General features: G+C 38.8%; 1 protein-coding gene across 1 annotated transcript in view; it reads left to right on the top strand.

The window, feature by feature from the left end:
* The window catches only part of pth1r (parathyroid hormone 1 receptor), a 46818-nt gene that overhangs the window by 16108 nt on the left and 9425 nt on the right, over window positions 1-21285 (top strand). Inside the window, exons 2-6 of the mRNA XM_061044933.1 lie at window positions 7556-7658; window positions 13611-13721; window positions 13911-14032; window positions 17731-17825; window positions 19669-19855. Of these exons, the coding sequence (XP_060900916.1) occupies window positions 7556-7658; window positions 13611-13721; window positions 13911-14032; window positions 17731-17825; window positions 19669-19855 (618 nt within the window). The remainder of the gene's footprint in view (window positions 1-7555; window positions 7659-13610; window positions 13722-13910; window positions 14033-17730; window positions 17826-19668; window positions 19856-21285) is intronic.

Raw genomic sequence — 21285 nt, 5'->3', positions numbered from 1 at the left:
TTTTCTTGCGGCAGTGAGTATTTTAGTGAAACTCTGATTTAAAAATGTATGAATCCATTAAAATGTACCTACTGTCGATTCTAATCAATTATATAGTGCCCTACTTTCTGCAGCCTCACCTTTTTCATTTTTTTCACAATAACTGCATGTTAAGGCAAATTGCAGATAATACAATGAACTCACAAATGTGACATTCAATATTACTGCTGATATGAATTAAAGAAGAATACAACTTAGCAATTCAAATGTTATTTCTGTGACAATGTATTGATGCTGTTAAAAATTGATGTTTCTCTCCTGGTGGAATGATCGACCAATGCTCTTTGAAAGCTAAAATGAACTCTGACATTATCTTGTATTTTATCCTCAACTGCGGAGGATTACCGCTCATGTTACCAAGCCTTGCCTGTCAGGCTATGATATGCCATTAATGCTACAGTGTGGGTAGTCACACTGCATGGTCTGTTACAGCTGGTAAAAAAAGCTCTTATGGAAGATAAATCCACATCTAAACATTTATTTTTGACTCATAATCATCATAATCCACATATAAAAAGACTGTACTATACCCTTTGTCCCTGCCTGTTATTATTGACACTTTTGATGTCCATTAAGATATTAGGAATTATCTGGTGCATTTGATTGTTGCATAACCATTAGTAGTTTTAAAGCTTTTGATGAAAATGAAAATACTGCATTTGCACGGCTCCATACTTTGTGTATGAACTCCCTCACATAACGCAAGAATGGTCTGTTTTAATTTGAGAGAACAACACAATCAAAGCTAGCCGGTTTACATGAGATGTTTGCTGCTTCTCAGAGCGAGCACACACAATGTTTCCATCAAGGACAAGAGTGCTGTTCTTCAGCCTTACGACCAGAGCAGGGGTATAATTAGGAGCTAAATGCTGCTTTAAGTCAGAATGTGGTCGGCAAGCATTTCCAAAGGACAACCAGTCTTGTGGTTCGTGGTTTTTATCATCAAATGCAAATTGCACAGTTGAAGAGGAGTGGCACTGACTCATAGAGTTTAGAATATCCAGGAACCTCATCCGCTAAAACATTCATGCGGTGCAATATGTCAAAAGAAACATATTCAGTTTTTTTTCCAGATAGCGGACGGGCCATTAAAAACAAGATTCAGCAGAGTTATAATTTTCTAGACCCCCCTATTTTGCTGAGAAAAAAAACATACAGGAAAGTCCAAAAGCCCTTGGGATCCAATTTTGAAGATATGCCAACAACAAGGAAGTGAATGTTAGCCTACGGTGTAAAGAATGGCAACTGACCAAAACAAGTACATAAAACAAACATTGGACTGTATGCCCATAATAGAGGTGCTTTATAGTGAGCAGGGTAAATATGAACTGTATATTATTTATCATCTATGTGACGAAGTGTGAGCTGGAGAGGAAAGTCTCACTTAATACGACCATTTAGCTAAAAAATCTCATCCTCAGTGAGCAGATCAGCAAACAGACAGAGGCACCATTGGTCGACTCTGAGGTGCTAAAACGGCTTTGGTTTGTGTTTCCAGTCCAATTAGTAAAAGAGTTCTAATCAGAGAATGTATGTTAACAATAAAGGGGGTGGGCATACTGAAGCATTTCATTCATTTACAATCTCAAAGGAAGAAGACAAAAATGTATCTTGCAGCAATAACCAATCAGAGCAGAATATTTGTGATGTAGTGCTAGGCTAGTGTGGCTAGGTGACTGGTTCTGACTTTCTTTTCATAATCAGTTCACTATAATGCACAGTCGTTGACATGACTTGATTTAGTGGCCACCATAACATTTTCTTTGCAATGAGAAATTGTGTCCAGTTTGTTTGAAATTGGAACATCTCATGTCAGAGCGGCAATTGTTCACGGACAGGACTCTTAAGCCGGCTCTGTAAAGTCAACAATAATATCCAAGCCCCATCATAAGCATCCCTCACATCAAATAAACCACAAGCTCCCTGTGTATACACATTGTAATACAGGTTAATGGAACTGTGCTTCTTGTGTCAACACTACGCAAAGTACAAGTTACAAAAAATGTACATGTTGCTCTAACTGTCATTGTACAAACTTGAAATGTTCTAGTTAAAGATTCAATATGCATCGTGTGTGTTTAGGGGGAAGTCACTGGTCCAGCACATCGAAATCTGTTTTTGGTATTGAGACAAATGACATGTCATTTGTGTCTTTACTCTTCTGTGACATTTTTCATTTATTTTACTCGTGAGAATTTCTTCTGTTGGTTTCAATCTGCTCTTAAAACAATCTCTGTTCACGTTGAAGATGAAGACAGAGAGGCTGTCTGAATACCAACTGTTGTTCTGGATGTCAGCCAGCATCTGACTGAGCAAAGTCTGGACTCTAAGTGGTCCTTTGGTGCTGAAACCATTAAGCTTGCCTTTCAGCTTTCCAATGAACTCATCTCTTAATCCGACAACCATCCCCTTAGTGCCACCATTAGGCTTAAAAACTTTGGCGGCTCTCTTGAATAAAACACCCCAATCCAGTCTACGCCATCCATCACTTTAAATAGACTGTGATTTTCTTAAAGATGTATGTGGTTAACTGGTCTTTTACTGGTCTGGTACTGCTGGTCAAACAGGTTTCAGTTGGATTCATATCTTTTGTTTGAAGCACTGAAGGATATTCCCTTGAACAACCACAGCTTAGAGCTTTTGGCTGCCTATTTTGAACTAATTTTATGGTTCATTTTATAAAGATCCCACACTCATAGACACCAGTAAACTCTGTTAACCTACAGCATTATGGCAATTCAATCCCTTGGTTGGCTTTAAAAAAATAGCTGTGTTTTTCTATCATAAACCTATTAAGACACTATAACATGAAATATTCTTCTACATCAGGAAGTTTTTTAATAAACGTGGAAATATGGTATTCAGTTTTCAAAAACAAAAATGATCACCTCTGCCTTCTTATGTGGAAAAACATCAATCTCAACAAGTATTCTTCTTGACCTTGACTTTTAGGGCGGTCAGAGCAAAGATCACAACCCTGGGAAGTATCTGAAATCCCTCTGGTTGAATATGGGTTTAATTCTCTTGGTTATTGTGCACTACTTAATAAGACCTTTTGTTCAGTCTTTTTCCTTTATGTATTTTATGGTCTGAGTCAGTGCTTATGAGAGCAACGGGCTGTACTTGACTTGATATCCATTGTTGACTTGTACAGATAATTACACTCCGTTGGACTCCGTGGTGTTTGTGTGGTTTGTTTAAGCTTTTTGGATTCTCCAGTTTTTGTTGGGTGTTTTGTGCTTTCAAATGAAAGTCTACCTCACAAGCTCCGGTATTTGACTCTCTTATTCATTGTAGGGTATTTCAGGAAATGACTTTGGTTAACCACAACGCTCTTGAAGAAAAAAAAAAAGTGCAAGGCTGTCCGCAATCAGAACTGTTAGTAACGTAGCGGAAATCTAGTGTCTCCACTCAGTAAATGCAATACATCGATCAACATTTATTTTTTCTTTCTTTCTTCTTCTTCTCTTTTTTTCAAGAGAGACAGGAAGTATGGGGAGAGAGAGTGGGGGCTGACATGCACCAACCAAACAGCATGTGCAAACAGCAAGGGGTCTATCCTGCAACCGGTGCAACGATGACTTTGGTCTCTGTACATGAGGTGTCTGCTCTTCCACTTGAGCTAAACCAGCACCCCATTAATATTATTTGTAACTTTTCATTTTCCCTTTGGCTAAAAATATTCAGAAATCAACATTTGTTCAACAGTGAATATATTCATTTGTGGTAACAAACAAGCCAAACGTTTATATCTAAACTTAACTGGGGATGAAGTTACTAAAATAATCCATACACCAAATGTTGAAATAAGACAACTAAAACTAAACTGTCAGTGTACCTTCACTCTCAAACTGTATAGTGGTAGTGTTTAGTCGCAGTGGTTTAACTCCTAAATACAGTTCTCTCAATATTGGTCTTATATCCTTGCAGCGAGCAGCAGTTGAATCCATCCAGCCGCAGTTTGCAGAGACAAATACAAACTTGTGGTTTATTCAAGTGGAGTTCGTATTCTAGGCACCAGTGATGAAAACACACACATTTATACGCTGTGTATTTTTCTAATTTTCATTTTGGCACACACTCGAAAGCATTCAACAAAAAGATTACTGTGTTTTGAATGAAGTGCAGTAAATAAGAATGTCCATGTTTCTCCCTGTGAGAGTCGTGTTTACATTGGAGGTTTGGAGTCGGGCCAACGGAGGAGGAATAGTTTTTCAGGAATAATCAGGGGGCACACTTCTTACCCAGGGTTCTCTTCTTTAAATGGTAAATGATACTCATGGCTGCATCTCGGCGAGCAGCGAGTGTGCACATGAAAGAGACGTTACCCCAAAAACTCTATTTCTCATTTAAGTTTAATGTTTCCCAGGAGCTCAAACTGGCTTTCAAAGGTTAAGATGTTTGTTTCTTAATGTGTTGGCTTTACTGAGAAAGTTTGTGTGATTTAAAAGTTCAGTAAACTTGCTGACAGTTCACACAACTTTGAAGTGTTAGACTGTAATTTTTTTATTATGCCAGTTTACAAAATATTCCACACCGAAGGCGGTATAGAAAAAAGATGTATATTAAAGGAAAAAAAACAATAACATTCATTAAGAGCTTGTTAGTTCTATTATTCAAACTGTGGAACTGAAGAGTTGATGATACATTACAGTACCAAACAGGGATGATAATGATATTATGTCCTGGGCCGTTTCCATCGAGATTCAGTGTCTCTGGCTTCCTGCAGCGTTCACCTAAAGTAACACCAGCCAGTCATTCAGATGAAAATAGCGCGGACACCTCAGGAGTGTTCAGTGGAATATTCTAAATTGGCGTAGTTGGTAGAGTAAACAGGTAGTATCTATCCTTGTTCGCCTGCGGTCCGATGTTGTTCCATCCGTGGTTATTTGCTGTGCAAAGCCATAAACGTCTTCATTCTGTAACCTTATTCAGCCTCAAACTGGACATCCTTATTTCAGGCCTGAAAGGAGTGAAAATATTGATGGATTGAGGTATTATGGTTTTCAATTTAGAACCAACACGACAGTTTGGGTATTTGCAGTTTAAAGTTAAATGAGCAAAATTACACACTGGCATCAGAGACAATGTACACAACGTGCCTGCTTCCCCTCCTCGTCTCAGCATACAGATTTAGAGATTTTTTAACTGCTCATAAATAGGAACCAGACAGAAGGTTTAATACTAGGGAAATATGTAGGAACATGGCTCTGCTTATAGTTTTTTACTTAACTTCATGTTTATTTTATCTAATACTTTAAATGTCTTCATGACTGCGAGACATAGTTTCAAGGCTTTTGCATTTCTTTGAGAGCCGTAGTCTCTTAGAATTTACATAAAAAACATGAAGTCACTTTAAAGCATTTAATGCATTTTATACCTCAGACTGCCAGTAAAGTAGTTCAAATGTGCTCTCCCTTGACCAGCTTCAACCTTTAAATGCTGCGTACACATGAAACATGATTAAAAAATCTCACTCCAACAGGGTCCTGTCTCTAATGTTTTGAATGCAGGACTATAATTTGTAAAAGAGTTTGTTAGAAAAAAAGTCTTTCGACAGCCCTCGAAAGCTGAAGTAAGATCAGTGTAGTACAAGCTCTCTTTACAGAAAGCCACAGCTAATATCTCAAAGCCCACTTTCAATTTTATGATCATCATCAATGCCAAACAGAAACATACTTGTGTAATAATCTGCAGTTAAAACATTTTTTTTTTCAGTTTGTTGTCTCTCTCAGATACTTAATTAACTTATTTATGCTCATTAGATCTTGGCTAACTTGTTGTTTTTAAACTTATTTTTACATCTACATTGTTCTGCTGTTAAGCCACCCTCTTTTGATGTCTCACAGCACATTTCTACACTGTGGGGCAAATAGAGGATAATTGAATCTTCTCTGAATATCGCCATCTCTGCCTTTGATTTTGTGAACTCAAGCAGAGGCTACAGTCAAATCTGGACTTTTATTTTGAAAATTTGAGATGCAATCCCCAGCTGAAAATGGACGGAATGCATTTTAAGCAGTGTAATTGCATAGGCGTGCACAATATAACCTGTTCACTCTCTGTCTCTTTCAATTTCTCTTTTCTCCCATCTTTGTGATTCAATTGCCGCTTTGTTAAAATGAATTTCCCCCACTGCTTAAATCTCTGTACCCTTTGTCTAAGAAGAATTAGATTTATTTTCATCCACACATGTAATTTCTGTTGGAAATGGGCGAACACGACTGCAGCCGACTGAGCAAAACGTCTGTTTTTAATCTGTACTGTTTGCTCTGCATCACTGAAGCAAGAAGACATGTTGAGTGTTTTAAGCCCTACCTTGAAGAACACTGTCTGTCACATGTTGGTTTGTGTGTCATTGTGTGGACACATGGCATTCTGCTGCAGTATGACTGAAACACACCATGAATGAATACCTCTATAATGACAGATATAAAAAATCCTGTTTGTTCGTGCAGTGATCTTAATTTGAAATGCAGCACTTGGCATGACTTTTTAGGTTTTCTTTTCCACTCTTCTTGTCACACTAAGTTAAAAAAACAGAGGTTATTATTTATTCTATACATTTATAGTCACATACGTTATTGCCCATTACTGATCCATGGACAAACAGTAAGTAAGTCAGTGTGGCTTATTAAACCGGAAAATATATCCTAGACTCGAAAACCCCACCTGAGGTACCACGCCACTCACAAAATCTCACAAAAGCTGAGAACAAATTGTGCTTGAGAGCACATTAGTGAAAATAACCACGGGAATAAAAGCAGGGTCTTTTAACTACATGTGAAACTGATGCTGACAGGTGAATGAAAAACAAGGTCTTTTATAACCTTTTAGCTCTAAAGAAAAGAGCTAAGACCATAATAAAGACGGTGTACCACTGTGCTCATGAACACTGTTGTGGTCAAAGCACTTCCTAATCTGACCTTCACGATAAAGAGCAGGATGTCTTACATCCAAGACCACCCTGTTCCTTCCACTCTTATTCCTTCTGAGAAAATAACTGTGGTGAAAATGATGAGGATTATTTCACCAGAGGAAACTGGATTTAGAAGATGCTGTTGGTAGGACTATGATGGTCAGTGGTTTGTGGGGCAGCTGTGAAGAGGACATTGTCTGGCTTGTTAACCCATCACTGAACTATTGTGAAAGGGTTTTGTATATGCTTTAAGTTGAAGATCTAATTAACTAGAACTTGGGTCAATATTAGGCTAAACTTTGTTAATTCTATATAGATAATATTTGGAGGGTTAGGGTTAGGTGAACTGATAAATAGTTGATCAATAATAGACCGATACAGAGCTGGCTAAACACTGAAGCTTCTGTGTCCGCGACATGGCAACCTGTGTGTGCATCGGCTCTAGGGAGAAGGGGGCGGGGAGAGACAGCTCCAATTTATTGAATTTGGACTGCTACCCATATTAGACGCTACGTGTCAGGCATACGTATTGCTCCTTTAAATAATATTGGCATCCATCTGGAAGATAACACTGGTTAATATTTTGTCTTTCCTCAGGTCAACGCAGATGATGTTCTGACGAAAGAGGAACAGATTGGCCTGTTGTTCAGAGCCAAACGGAAGTGTGAGGAAAACATCAAATCCAAGCACTTAATACATGGTGAGTTAAACATTTAAATAGGAGCTTTAAGACATGAATATATTGCTGTTTGTAAAACAAACATCAGTGCTATGAGTTTAACTCTGATTAAACGATGCTAACATTTTAAAAATGACAGTACTAATATGTGGATTTAGAACAGGTTGTTGCCATATTAATTCTCTACGTTGTGAATTATAGCATGGCATCACGCTAAGAAGTGCTTAACACTTACACAGAGGCTGATAGGAATGACATTTTCATTTTAAGTATTTGGTCATAAACTTAAGTATTTGACAAATTTGACTTTGTACTGAAGATGTTGCTGAAGTAAAACATTAGGGATCACAGGAGGAGGTCTTTCACAACAATCCAGTTAACAGTTGTTGAGACATTAGTTAAAAAGAAACCTCAACCTGAGAATGTCACTGGAAGAAAGTCAGATGTTCACCCAAGGCCTTTTGGATTCATACTCAGGGGGCCATGAATGTTTGGATAAAATATCATTGCAAATTATTCAATAACATGGGCCACTCACTCCAGCTAGCCGCTAACATGGCAAAAAAAACAAAAAAAAACAACATGATGTGAACATATCACACCATTGTAATCACTTCGGAGCTGGGTAATTCTGGTTGGTTGTTAGCTCCTTTAAGCAGTATGACATGTAAGTGATGTCACAGTCGATGGTCAAGGGATAACAGTGATGATGTTTGACATGCTGAACACCAAATTTAATGGGTGTGTTGGATAGAAGCAGAGAAAATCCATAAGGCTGTCCATAGTGATTTGTCTATATTGACAGAAATGCTTTGTTAAGCGCCACAGAAAGGGATTGAGACCCAATCTCAATCCCTTTCTTTTCTCTCATCATTGGATTAGCGCGTCAAAATCTCATACATACTCAATCATTGAGTAAGTATGAGATTTTGGAAGGAAAGAGATAAATTGTTTTATTTGTCAGAATACGCTCAGCTACTCAGGGATGTCCCCTATGAATTGCAGCTTGAGTGAAAAGGTTTAATAAGGGACGTGATGAAGCCCTTGGGATTCAGACAGAGGTTAACCTTAGGGATACAGATTTCAAATACGTGTACAAGGCGAGGGGATGGCAATAAGATGTAGGAGACGGGAGACATCAATTGGCACTAATAGTAAAATTAACCAGGAGCTGTGGGAGTGAAGCATAAACCAGCAGCAGAGCAGTGCCAAAGTGAAAGTGATCGTGCGTCAGACTGTAGAACCTGCCCTCTTGTCCTGATTGAACGTGATTGGGGATTTCTTTGAATGTGATTGTTGATTACAGGAGCGAATCAGCTGATTATTGTGCCAGTTTCAGAGCTCCGTAACAACTACCTTGATGCTTTTTTTAAAAAGTAAAAAAATATTGCTATCTTTTTGCTGATACGTTCATCTCATATCCCCCTTTTCATTTGAAGAAGCTTTTTGAAGCTACGTTGTCACATTTTTCTTTTGTTTCCTTAGTCCTCCCTGTGGGTTCCCCAAAGGCTGGGATTGAACATGAGGCTGATCCGGGGGTGAAATTTTGTATTTATGGGTGTTCATTTTCCATTCGACCCCAGCTTCTACTATATCCCGCTGTGGTTTCTGCCTTTTTCCCAGTTGATTGTTCAGAGAAAGATTTTGAATTCCACAGCCAAACCAATCGTATTATTTACTCTTTAACCCCAGTGCATTGTGGTCGCATGGGATTCTTAGACCCTCCAAACGATACCCCCTTGTAAATGAAACACATCATTAAAAATGTTTACTTCCCGGCTAAGAACACAAAGGCTTTTGTTGACCGTTACCACTAGTTACATTGGGTATTTCCCAATTTTTCATGGTTTTGGATAAATGTCCACAAATGTGAAATTACATGTTCAAAAATCTGACAGTATTGCTGTTTTTGAGAACTGTAGGCGCCAAACAGCATCTTGTGTAAGATGTCCAGGCTTTATATAACAGCACTGCGTTTTTTTCTCAAAGTCTACTTAACAGGATGTTATCACAGATGCTAATGCAGAGCAGCAGGTCAAACATTATGCCCCTCTCAGATAAGAGTCGGCTGTTCCTCTGACCTCCATCAGCCTTAATTCATCCTGACATGTGGTGGTGACTGGCCGGCCTGGTGTCTCACTTCACCCTCCACCTCCCAGCAAAGTCACTTCATCTTCTCATTTACACAAGGAGTGGGCATAATTGTTTTCTTTCAGAGCGTTAGACAATTGACACCCCCCTCTAATGTCTGAATGCTAAATGTGAAAATACACTAACCACTGGGCCACCATGAAACTGATGTGCTTCATAAAGAGTATGTAGCTATTGCTAATTTCCAACTCTTGTCCCTAGTTGGGCCTTTGGGTGAACAGCAATATATACACATACAATAGCTGTTGAATCTTTCACTGGCACGGTGCTCTGTCTGGACATCAGGGAGGATATTAAAACTGAACCTGCACTCTAACGAGCCCATCAGGAACGTCTGACTGATACTCTGTGAGCGGCCTGAGCTGCTGTTCTGAGGATTTCTCAGCACACGAGAGCTGACCTGCTTACCTGATGATGTGGACAGACACTGGATGAGACTCATTAATTATCTCATGGCTCTTTCCTGACCTCTTTTAGAAGATTGCACATAATGCTCGTTCTAATCACCATCAACAGTTTACCAGAATTAAAGGTAAACATATTGTACTCTCGTACTCTGTGACTAAATAAGCACATGATGCACTCATTTAGCGTGCTTGAGCTGAAATGTTTCTTACTTAATGGCACATGAATGGCTTCGACTTCACTTCACTTCAACTTGATTTGAACTAAAGTGTCTCATCTGGCTGTTGGTTAGTCATTATGTAAAGTCGAGATCAGAATCTGGGACGTGGTTTGCCTGATGCTGAGTTAGATTGAGGAGAATGTCAAAATTTGAGATAAAGTTGGAGGAAATATTTCTTGTGCTCTCTGATGACCCGTGAAAGTGTTTTTTCCTTGAAGTGGTCGGTCTTATTTGGACTGAATTCACCCTTTTTTTTTTTCTTCTTGTACTGTTGTCTGACCTTGTGTTTCTGGGTTGAGGGAAACTCAGAAAATAGCTGCTAAGGTATAATTTTTAAGTCAGGTTCATATTGTTCGTTTCAGCTTTTTTATTTTATATTATAGGAAATGTGGAGTGTGACTATTTTAAAACACCAGTCTGAAATGGGGGATTGTGTAATGAGTCGATCCTGTAATTACAGGTTCACTAAGAAAGAATCAAGTCCCGTGTGAGCCTAAAACCTTGATCTTTGGTTGTATTTCAACATGTAATCTGCTTGTTTTTATTTCTCCTTTGTGCTTTAAATACACAAAAGTCTCCATTACGAGGCTAAAACAAGGTTTTTCTTGTAGGAAAACACTGAGGTTTGCCTACAGAGGACAGTGGAGGGATGTGGGAGCAATGCCCCGGACCTTGCAGTGTGAAAATAGCTCAGCCTTCAAGCTTGTGGTCTGGGCAAGGAACAACATCAGCAATCATTATAAAAAAGGCTGCATATATCATGAGAAAATGCAGTCTGTGTTTTGACATCTGCAGGTCAAAATCAAATGAGGTGAGGGGGGAAGAAAACCTTATTAAAAACCCCATTGACATCACTAATACCAAACTCCCTGCGTAGTCACGTTTATATTTAAACGTGGTCAAGAAACGTTCGGGAAATGATATGTGTGTGTGTGCAGGGTTTAATTTGAGCCTGTTAGTAGGTGGTCCTATGGTAACAAAACCTAAAGCAATTCTACTTTTACTCTCAGGATGTGTGGTCAGTGTGATTTTCAAAAACGAAACGCTCTTTTTTTCTCCCACCAAAAATCTGTCAGACTCTGTCAGCTCTGCGCTGTCTACTCTTTAATTTCTCGCTCCAAGTGACATGTGAAGCAATGACGACATGCTTTTTATTTGCCTGTTTCTTTTTGCAAGTTTGATTACAGGAATGGGAAAATAATGGATCTACTGCAAAGAGGGGATAGTTTTAGTTTTATCCGTAGCTACTTATTAGTGGTCACAGTGGGGCAGATGGTTTCAATAATACAACATAAAATGCCAAACCATGAAGGAGGCGTTTGCCAGGAATCTGTGGGGAAACAGACTTTGCTTCCACTATCAGAGAGCTTACAATTAAGGGGCTCTATTCTTACAAATGGCCATTTTCTACCCTTTTAAATCTCCAGCTCTTTATCTGCACCACGTTTAGATGTATTATTTACAGATCCTTTTACTTTCTGCACTAAAAATAGTTTCAGTGATCTTCGAGAAAAGCACACCATCAGCAATTTTGTTGGAATCCTTGAAAGTTTTGGGGGGAAAACAATTCTGTTGTTTTAATGATTGCATGACTTGTTTTTATGATTCACCACAAAAATGTTTTAAGTTAGGCTGAAAATGAGTTTCATTTGAACAGCCTACTCTTTAATCGAAACATTCAGGTGTAAAGTGTTATTTAAGGATGTCACACTAGTTCAGGTCTGAAATGTTTTCCCTGGTAAATGTTTATTAGTGAAATACAAATGTGACAAAAGAGGAGACATTCTAACAGACACTTATTAGAAGATATACTTTATTAATCCCACGTGGGATATGCACTAATGGAGAGATGTCAGAGCGAGGGGTCTGCCCACAGCGAGCTCTCCTGTTACTATTGTTACTATTGTTCCTAACAAGCACATTTAAAAGCTACAGAGGCAAAAAATTCAATAGAAATTTTAGTTAAAATAAAAAAATAATTTGTTATTGAATCTCACCAACAATATTATATTGAAATGTTCCTTTGAATAACGGGCTGATCTGTGTCTGCGAGCGTGCTCCCCCTTTTTGTTTACTTTGAAAATAAAAATCCAGTCTGAATCAAACATCCAATCAGGTTTCTCTCTCTCTCTCTCTCTCTCTCTCTCTCTCCCTCTCGCTCTTGTGCTGAGAGCTGCACACCAGTTGCGACTTTTTCACTTTTTTGGATGTAATATTATTGATTGCCTGTCTGTATTTCTATCCTCTATGTGGGACATAAATAGCTGAAAGGAACAGACACGTAAAGTAACAACAGTTGGCATGCATGTTTTGTGTGTCATTTGTTGCTTAGTAAAGAGATACAAGGTAGCAGAAGGAGAGGCTGAAACATTCATGTTGCGTACTGCCACTTTAAGAAATGACCTCTAGAACACCAGGACTCCATAATAATAATAATTTAAAAAAACAGTTGTAGGCTGTATACTGTATATCAGACCATGAACCAATAAACTGACAGTGTTAAACAATTAGAAACATTTTTATATCTAATTAAAGGTGACATGTTATTAATCCATGCAAAATCTGCAAAGATGTTATTGTCCAGCTAAACAGCAGATTTGTTGTCTCTTCGTTTCCCAGCATTAAACTGAACTTAAATTGGGAGGCAACTTATAGTTATTCTGTGCATTCATTGTTTCTATGAAACATAGCTTACATAAAATGGGCTTCATACAACCCCACAATGCAGTCTTTGTTGCAGGGAATCTTTTAAATGAAATCCATACTGAAACCAATTCAGTACAAAATAAAAACAGTATGATGCCATCAACAATGTGGTAGTTTCTCTTTTTTTTTCAATCTGCTGCAGCTAACAAACAAGCCCTTAATGAATACATGATTCAGTGGACTACTTGTTTTCAGCATGCTGGGAACTCCACAATTGCAAGTCTTAATTATAAAACAATAGATCAGAGATTTGTTCTCTGTGTGACCCATGTTCAATAAAAAAACAGTACTTATTTCAGACTCAGCACATTCTGAGTCTGCTCTGCAGTGCTCTTTCATATACAATATAAGGTTCATTTATCTGGCCTGCTTCTTAAAGGACAACAGAAACCATACAGCACTCTTCTACTGTAGAAGCCTGCAGCCATGTAATGCTTGAACCAAGAGAGGTGCTCCATCTTTAAAAGTCAGCTCTGCTCTTGTCTCCACAGATAGTTCCTGCTCACCAGAATGGGACGGGATTGTTTGCTGGCCCGAAGGAGCTCCAGGAAAACTTGTATCCACTGCGTGTCCAGAGTATATCTATGACTTCAACCACAAAGGTAGGACTGAACGGGGGATAAAGTCAAAGCTCAGCGACAGGCCTCTAACAGCGTACACTCATCACTGAATCCTCTTTTGCAGTGTTTGATTTGATTAAGAAGCTATAGCTGAGGATGAGAAATTGACTGTGTTGAATAACAACTTGCGGAATATGTAATTAAAACTCGACTTCTCTGTTGGGTCTGAAGGACTCGCATACCGTCGGTGTGACAACAATGGAACGTGGGAGCAGGCCACGACCAACAAGACGTGGGCCAATTATAACGAATGTGCGAAATTCCTCTACCATTACAACCACAGCCATGAAAAGGTGAGGGTAATATAATCATCAGTTACATTGCTCAGTGACACACATACAGTTCCTCCTTTCACAGCAATTAAGAGTCAAAGCCTTTGTGGATTCATACCCAGATTAAGCTGTCACACTTGATATTACAGCCTTTTAGGCATCTATTGCACCATTTTCACTCAGCAATTACAATCCCTTTGTGCATGCACTACACATTTTTATACACGTCTTCTCTGTAATGCACAGTGTGAGTGAACTTTACTCGTGTTTAATGAAACGTCGAGATGATGACAGCGGGAGTAATGACAGGATGGCAATGTGGTCACTTTGTGTTAATGTGAGGCTGCATTCAGGTTAATGTCCGCTCAAACATAAACTCAAAACAGTGTCTAATTAGTTTTAATTGCAAATTGCGAAACTTGCCAGAAAGCATTCCATTCAGAGGAGAAATGCACTCACCAATTATGACTGACGCTTGTAGCAGCTTACACCCACAACTAGATAGAGATAAGAGGAAACCCAGATTTCTGCAGCATAGACTTGTTATGTAGCTTTCCTGGTGAGTATAAAGTAAACTTCAAAAAGTGCTGTGCTTGTCTGCTGTGGTGTGTAATGCACCTTTAACATAATACTGCTCCATCCACTGTTTTCGTATGAACACGCTATCGTAGGATTTTTCTTCAAATTCAGCACACATCTCCGCTTGGACTGATAATCTCTGGTTAAAGGTCAAGGTCACATTGTTCCCACACAAAATGGGTTTAAGTGGTCATCATAATATTGGGGTGTCACCTTGACCTCATACTGTGCTGGAATAAAATGGTTTCTACTCCCTTTTAGTTCTTCTGAATGATATTGCTTAGCAACCGCTGCAGGGACTAAATATTTAAAAAAAATCTGGTACAAATGTTAAATTGGATTCAAGAATTGACCTACATAGATTTAATAATATTAAGATAAGAATAATAATATTTAATAGAATTTGGAGGTCCAAGGTCCCTGCGACCTCACGTCCTTCTCTTCTTGTGCTGAACACAATATGTCAGAAATGCCTGGAGGAAATTTTATAAACTTAAACTTATTTTTTTCAAATCCTTATAAAAGATGAAGCCAATTGCAATTGATTATTTGGCAATTTCACATTACAATATTTCTAGTGTACTTACTTTCCCCAGAACTAAGATGCTTGAAATGTTCCAGGAGATTAAATTGAATTCCCTTTTTGTTGTTTGCTGTTGGTTTGATCCAGTCAAACAGTTACTGCACAATTACAGTGACAAAGTCAATAAGGAGATTTTTGTTTCTTCTTTTTGTAATTTGTTGCAGCTATTTTCCTATTGTGTTATTTCCATTATATTATGCAGTGTTTGTATCTCTCACACTAAAAAAAAAAAAAAAACCACAACCTCAGCAACTCAGGGGGAAAATTGTGTATTATTAGCGTCACATGGCTGTCAACCATTCTCTCCCAGCTTTTCTCATTTCGCCAACGTTTAAACTCTTCAAAAACGTCAGAATCTCCAGCTTAAAAATAACCACAACACCTCTCTTTTTCTCAACTGAAACCCAAAACGTTTCATACATGCATATTAGCGAAACATTATAATCAGGCGTAACCATCTGTAACATAAATCAGCATGAGGGAGCTGGACCTGGGGATCATAAATACCAACAGCGCTGACATCACCGTCACACCACGGCACATGTTGAGAACATTTTTTTTTGTAAAGCAAACACAGCAGCCTGTAACTCCATCATCCCCCTTGAGACTGACAAAGGTTCGGTGTGATCCCGTAGTGTGTCTTTCTCTCTTCTTCTAAGAGGGTTTTATGTCATAACCCTTGTAGTGAATAGGACCGCTGGGTATAGAAACTGCTACATCCTGGCTCTTAAAGACAAACCAACACTTTTAGCAGTTATTGTTCTGAGCACATTTTTCTTCTTATATTACATCAAGCGCAGATAGCCGTTTTTATGGTGTAATTCCTTAAATAGTCGTGTGTGCCGCTGAATGTGGTGACTGTTTTTCTTTTGCTGTCGAGTAGCACTTTGAGTTATGACATTCTAAACTATTCTACTGTGCATAACTCACATGAGAAACTGTATAGCCTTGAAATGAACAAGTTGTTCCATCTTTAGGGGTTACCAAACACCTTTCATATTGACGATGAATAGGGTGCTTAGAACAAGAGAGTAATCAGTCAATTAATTATAACTCACTGAAAAAATAAAATATGTGTAATTAAAATAGATTTGTCTCATGAAATACTGAATGCACCAACAGCTGTCCTAGATTCATATTTCTCTCCCCTGCTTGCATGATGAGCTGGGGATGTGGGTATAACCTCATCATGGCGCCCTTCAATCTCTTGACATCAGATGTTTATGATGATGGGCTCCAGAGAGTGCGGGCTGCAGCAGTTAATGACAAATGCATATGCACGAACGAAATCCCCACACATATCTAAGTGCCATACCGCGGACCACCACCACAACTGAGGCACCCACTTTTATTTTTTATTTTTTTTTAGGGGTATGTTTTTTGGTGCAAGCCTCTGATGCTAAGTGATAACAGCAGTAGAGTTTCTGGTTACATCACACAGGGCTCTTGGCCTCTTCGTGCTTGTTGACGCACAGAGGGGTCTGGTTAGTGGCTCTCCTCACAGCGTCCTCTGGCTGCCAGCTCGCTGCTGGAACATCACGCTGCTCCACCCAGCCTTTCTCAGCTCCACCAGCCGTGTCAGATGTTGTTTCCATCAGTTACTTCTGGGTGCTTGAAACGTTTCTGTTGCCAAGAAGAGACGCGTTTGAAAAAAAAAAAGTGATGTACACATATTTGAGTGGGCTTAGTGATGGGGAGAGGGAGTGCCGATATAATGTGAACATTTTCCATTTTTTTCTCTGCATTTATATGTAGCCTAAAGTTAACGACCCGGAGGATTGAACTGATAAAAACTAAGTCCTGTAACATCTTTAAAATAAAAACAACTGTATGTTTCTAGTTTAATAACCCATCAGCATGACTTAAACTAAAACAGAGCTTTAGTATAAAAAGCTCTGTTAGCTGAAAAACGATAAATATTATTTAAAAAACAATTTAAAGTTTTTCAGCAGGTGGAGATAAATGTTCTTTTTTTAAAGATGATAAAATACTGAATCAGTGCTGTTTCATCAGGTTTGATGAAGCCACCTGAACCTTATCTGTTATACACGAGTACATTAGATGAGCTAACAGTAAAAGTAACGTGTTGTTTATACTGTGGTGCTCATTATATCTGATTATATGACATTACCAGCCTCCTCTGTGTTCATATAAAGGAGGGAACAGAATAGATTAACAGAAAAGCCCTCCATTTGTGATTTTGGTTGCTGCTTTGATATATCAAAAACATACTTTAATATAAAATAACTGATTTATTGATGTAGTAATCAGATGTATTTGTGGTTTTTAGCAGTTATTTACACACACACAAACACACACACACACACACAAAGGTTTTTCAAGGCTTCTGTAGCCGACCTTACACATATTTCATAGAACCCGTCTGTCTTACTTTCTAGGAACAAATCAACAGGTGATTTCTTTTGAATGTTTTTTCTTACACTGTGGCTGAAAAGGGAAGAAATCTAGAGTTATTGAACTTTCAGAAGATCTAACGCTGCAGTGAAATGAGGGGATGTTGTTGTACATTCTCATATAAATGATGCTCTTCCAACAGGAGGTCTTTCACCGCCTCTACCTCATCTACACTGTGGGCTACTCAATCTCTCTGGGATCACTCATGGTGGCTGTGGTCATCCTGGGATATTTCCGGTGAGTCAATGCTCTCGCTGCAATTTTTTTCCCAATCAATATTTTCAAACAGACGTGCTCCCAAGACTGGGAATGACAAGAAAACAGGGTCAGACAGTTAAGGGTAGAGCAATTGCAGGAGGGATCATAACGGGGATTCTTAATGTTTCATGGCATGATGGACCAATGTCTGATCATGATGTCGTTGCAATCATGCTGTGCTGCAGAGGGCATATTCATTTCAGGATGACTTAATGAAAAGAAAGAGGCTCTGCATGAAATCATGCAATCTGCCACAGCTGTACAATCATGCAATGCAGCGTATTAGCTGTCAAGGCAAAAACATGAAGCACGCAACTGTATCCAACATTACCTTTGACTTTTAAGTTGACTTTTATCAAACCATGATATGTCGACTTTTGAAGAGGAGTCTGCCTCCAGGCTTGCAGTAATGCGTGCTCCATCATCTGACATTTAGGGTCTTCTGTTGTTTGCATGCTGATTTCAGATTTCTATACAAAGACACGAAGCTCTGTTATTGTCTTTGTAATCCCACCAAGCTGTAAATAATAAGAGATATTATTATCAGATAAATTCAGATTTTTACATGTGACTGTATTTTTAATCCTCGTGTTGCCTCATTGAGAATAGTCTTCAACGGAGTATACCCAAAAGCAGGAATATTTCATATGTTTATCAGAAGAGTTTGTTTAGGAAAAAAATGAAATTTCTAAAACAGTAAGATTGTTAAAAATAGGTCCATATTAAGGTTTTCAAAGGGTCTTATTTGGCCCATTTGCGACTAATTGCATAGGTCTGCCCTGAAACAAGGTTGAATTCAACTTTTTCCCCATATCTGATTAATGCAGGGAGGATTTGTCTCTATTTGCTTATTTTGTTTATCATGGGCGAGTATCAGGAATCAATGTGCAGGCACTGTTTACCAATGTTCCTAACAGCGTGCCTTACCGTACAGGCCAGCAGGCAGACAGCTTCAGGAACGCTTTCCAACTGGCACCAGGAAATCCATGGGCCAAATGAGTTTAATAAGTTATCCCAGGGGCCCGTCTGACATTCTGGCCCATGCTGCGGAGCGCTCCGTGTCTCCCCGTCAACATGTCAGTAATGCAGACGGGAGAACTCGTAAATGTTTTCCGGGCCGAGAAAAAGGGATACATCACATTAGCAGTCATGTTCTGTATTTTTCACCAGGGAAATGTTTGCTTGATTCGTTTGAGCTGACCAGTTCTAAATCAATACTTTGCAAAGGGTAGCTCAACACACATCCAGCCAATTAAAACGGCTTCAGAGAAGAAATGATCATTTACAAATATTAGAGGGATCATGGACTTAAAAATGGATTTAAAAAGAAAAATCAGTAACTTATATTTAGTTCAGAAACCATAGCTGACTATTTTGTCTTGACTTTTGTGATGCAACACCTGATTCTAATCTTCACCATGACCTCAAAGTGCCACTCCACAGTAAACTCTTAAACAGGATGTTTTTGGAGAGCGTTTGACAGATACATTTGTGCTCGTCTGCAGAGGGAAGTTTGCACGCTTTACTCGACACATGCTTGCAATTTTGTTTTTACAGCTCACTTTGAGGCGAGCAATTCAATATTTGTGCGTTTCAAGCCCCTAAATCTAAAAGAATGTGTTATAGTCAGCGTGGAACTCAGCTGGCTCTAATTAAAACGAGTATCGTTTATATGTGTGTGTGTGTGAGTGAGTGAAAAATCTCACTCTTACTTGAAGGTGTGCCGGCCCACGAGCATAATTACACACACAAAAAAAAGACACACAGAAGTTGAATCTATTTTATTTACCTTGCCACTCTTGTTTGTTTTTTTCTCCCCCAGACGATTACACTGCACCAGGAACTACATCCACATGCATCTTTTTGTGTCCTACATGCTCAGAGCTATCAGCATTTTTGTGAAAGATATCGTGCTCTACTCTGGATCAGCCTTGGAAAACATGGAAAGAGTCACAGTGGAAGACCTCAAGTCCATCACCGAGGCACCGCCAGCCAACAAAACACAGTTTGTGAGTACACCAGCACAGCTCAAACACACATACATAGATGAGGTCGAGACAGACATGGTCTCCTTGAAGATAAGGGGGGGAGTTTAAGGTTTACTTAAAAGGTTTTTCATCTCCAAACTTCAAGAAATGAGAGTAGCTGCAGAGGAGATTCTGTTTTCCTTCAAATAAAACCACAAAAGGAATCATCCTTGTCTGATTGCATTGCATGCACAGACAATTTGATTTGCAGAGTAGTTGGGCGTTAAATGTTTTGCTTGCTAAAAGGAAGTGGTATTTCGCTAAGTCTCACCTGCTTTTCAAGGCAAATAAACTGCAATGTTTGTCGGCATGCCAAGCTTTTACTAGGCCAGGACTTGGCCTTCCCTCTCGGAGTCAAGTTTTTTTTAAAATGGGTTAAGACTGGGAACTCTTCATGCATGCTTTAATGTGCAAACAAATAATTTGCGCAATATATTTAGCTGACATTTTTATCCCGTGGCTGTGCATAATGAGTTCTGATTAAAACGGCTTCATTAAAGTTGCAGATGTATGTGGCACTACGGAGGAATACAGGTATGTGCCTTTGCATACTGTGTACTGTGTGTTTGATAAATGAGAGCTGGCAACCTTAGAACAATAACCCAAACATGTTTTGTTTTTTACCCTGAAACCACTGTACTGAAGCTCTATCAATGGAAAAGTACGTTTTTGTTAATCTAGATAAAACAGACTTTATATAACAAAGCTTTATCACAGATGAATGTGTGTGCAGCGTTTGGCATTCACCTTTTATGTGGTACATTTCATTAGCTGACTTTTTTTAGAGTTTTTGCATTCATCATATTTTGATTAGCCTGTTTGATTCATCTCTGAATCCTCTTAGATGTCTTGGTTTCTGGTTTGGTCTTGTCTGGGAAATGAGAGGCCAGAGAGAAGTGTCTGTGCACAAGAGGCTGCAGCGACAACGCTTCTTTGGAATACAAAGGACAAAGGACGCAGATAATATCCGCTCTTTTTGTAAGGTGTCTCGAGATGACACTTGTTCTGAATTGGCGCTATACAAATAATGATTGATTTGCTCGCACACAATTATTTTAAGCTTAGGAATCAGATTTGAATAAACGAGAGAATATTACAAGAAATAAAATGTTCAAATCCAGCCCCGGCTGTGCACCAACGAAGCTTTGAAGAATTCAGACTGATGAAAGAAGGTTTTGATAAAAATGAACAGAGTGATAATAAGCACACAGAGAGAAAAGAGGAGCACTCAAAGTAATTATAAAATGGATTTCATCACCATTCGACAACAACAGCTAAAGCTTAAAGCAGCATGCAGGTCAACTGAATCAATGGCTGACTTAATCAGTTTGGGATTCTGGGATTTACCCGCCGACTGTCAATACAAAAGGAACGTAATAATGACAGCAGCAACTATTGATAACAAGATAAAC

The sequence above is a fragment of the Labrus mixtus genome, chromosome 8 (assembly GCF_963584025.1).
Source record: "Labrus mixtus chromosome 8, fLabMix1.1, whole genome shotgun sequence".
Taxonomy (NCBI): Eukaryota; Metazoa; Chordata; class Actinopteri; order Labriformes; family Labridae; genus Labrus; species Labrus mixtus.
The sequence above is the reverse complement of the archived record's forward strand: the minus strand, read 5'-3'. Positions and strand labels throughout refer to the sequence as shown.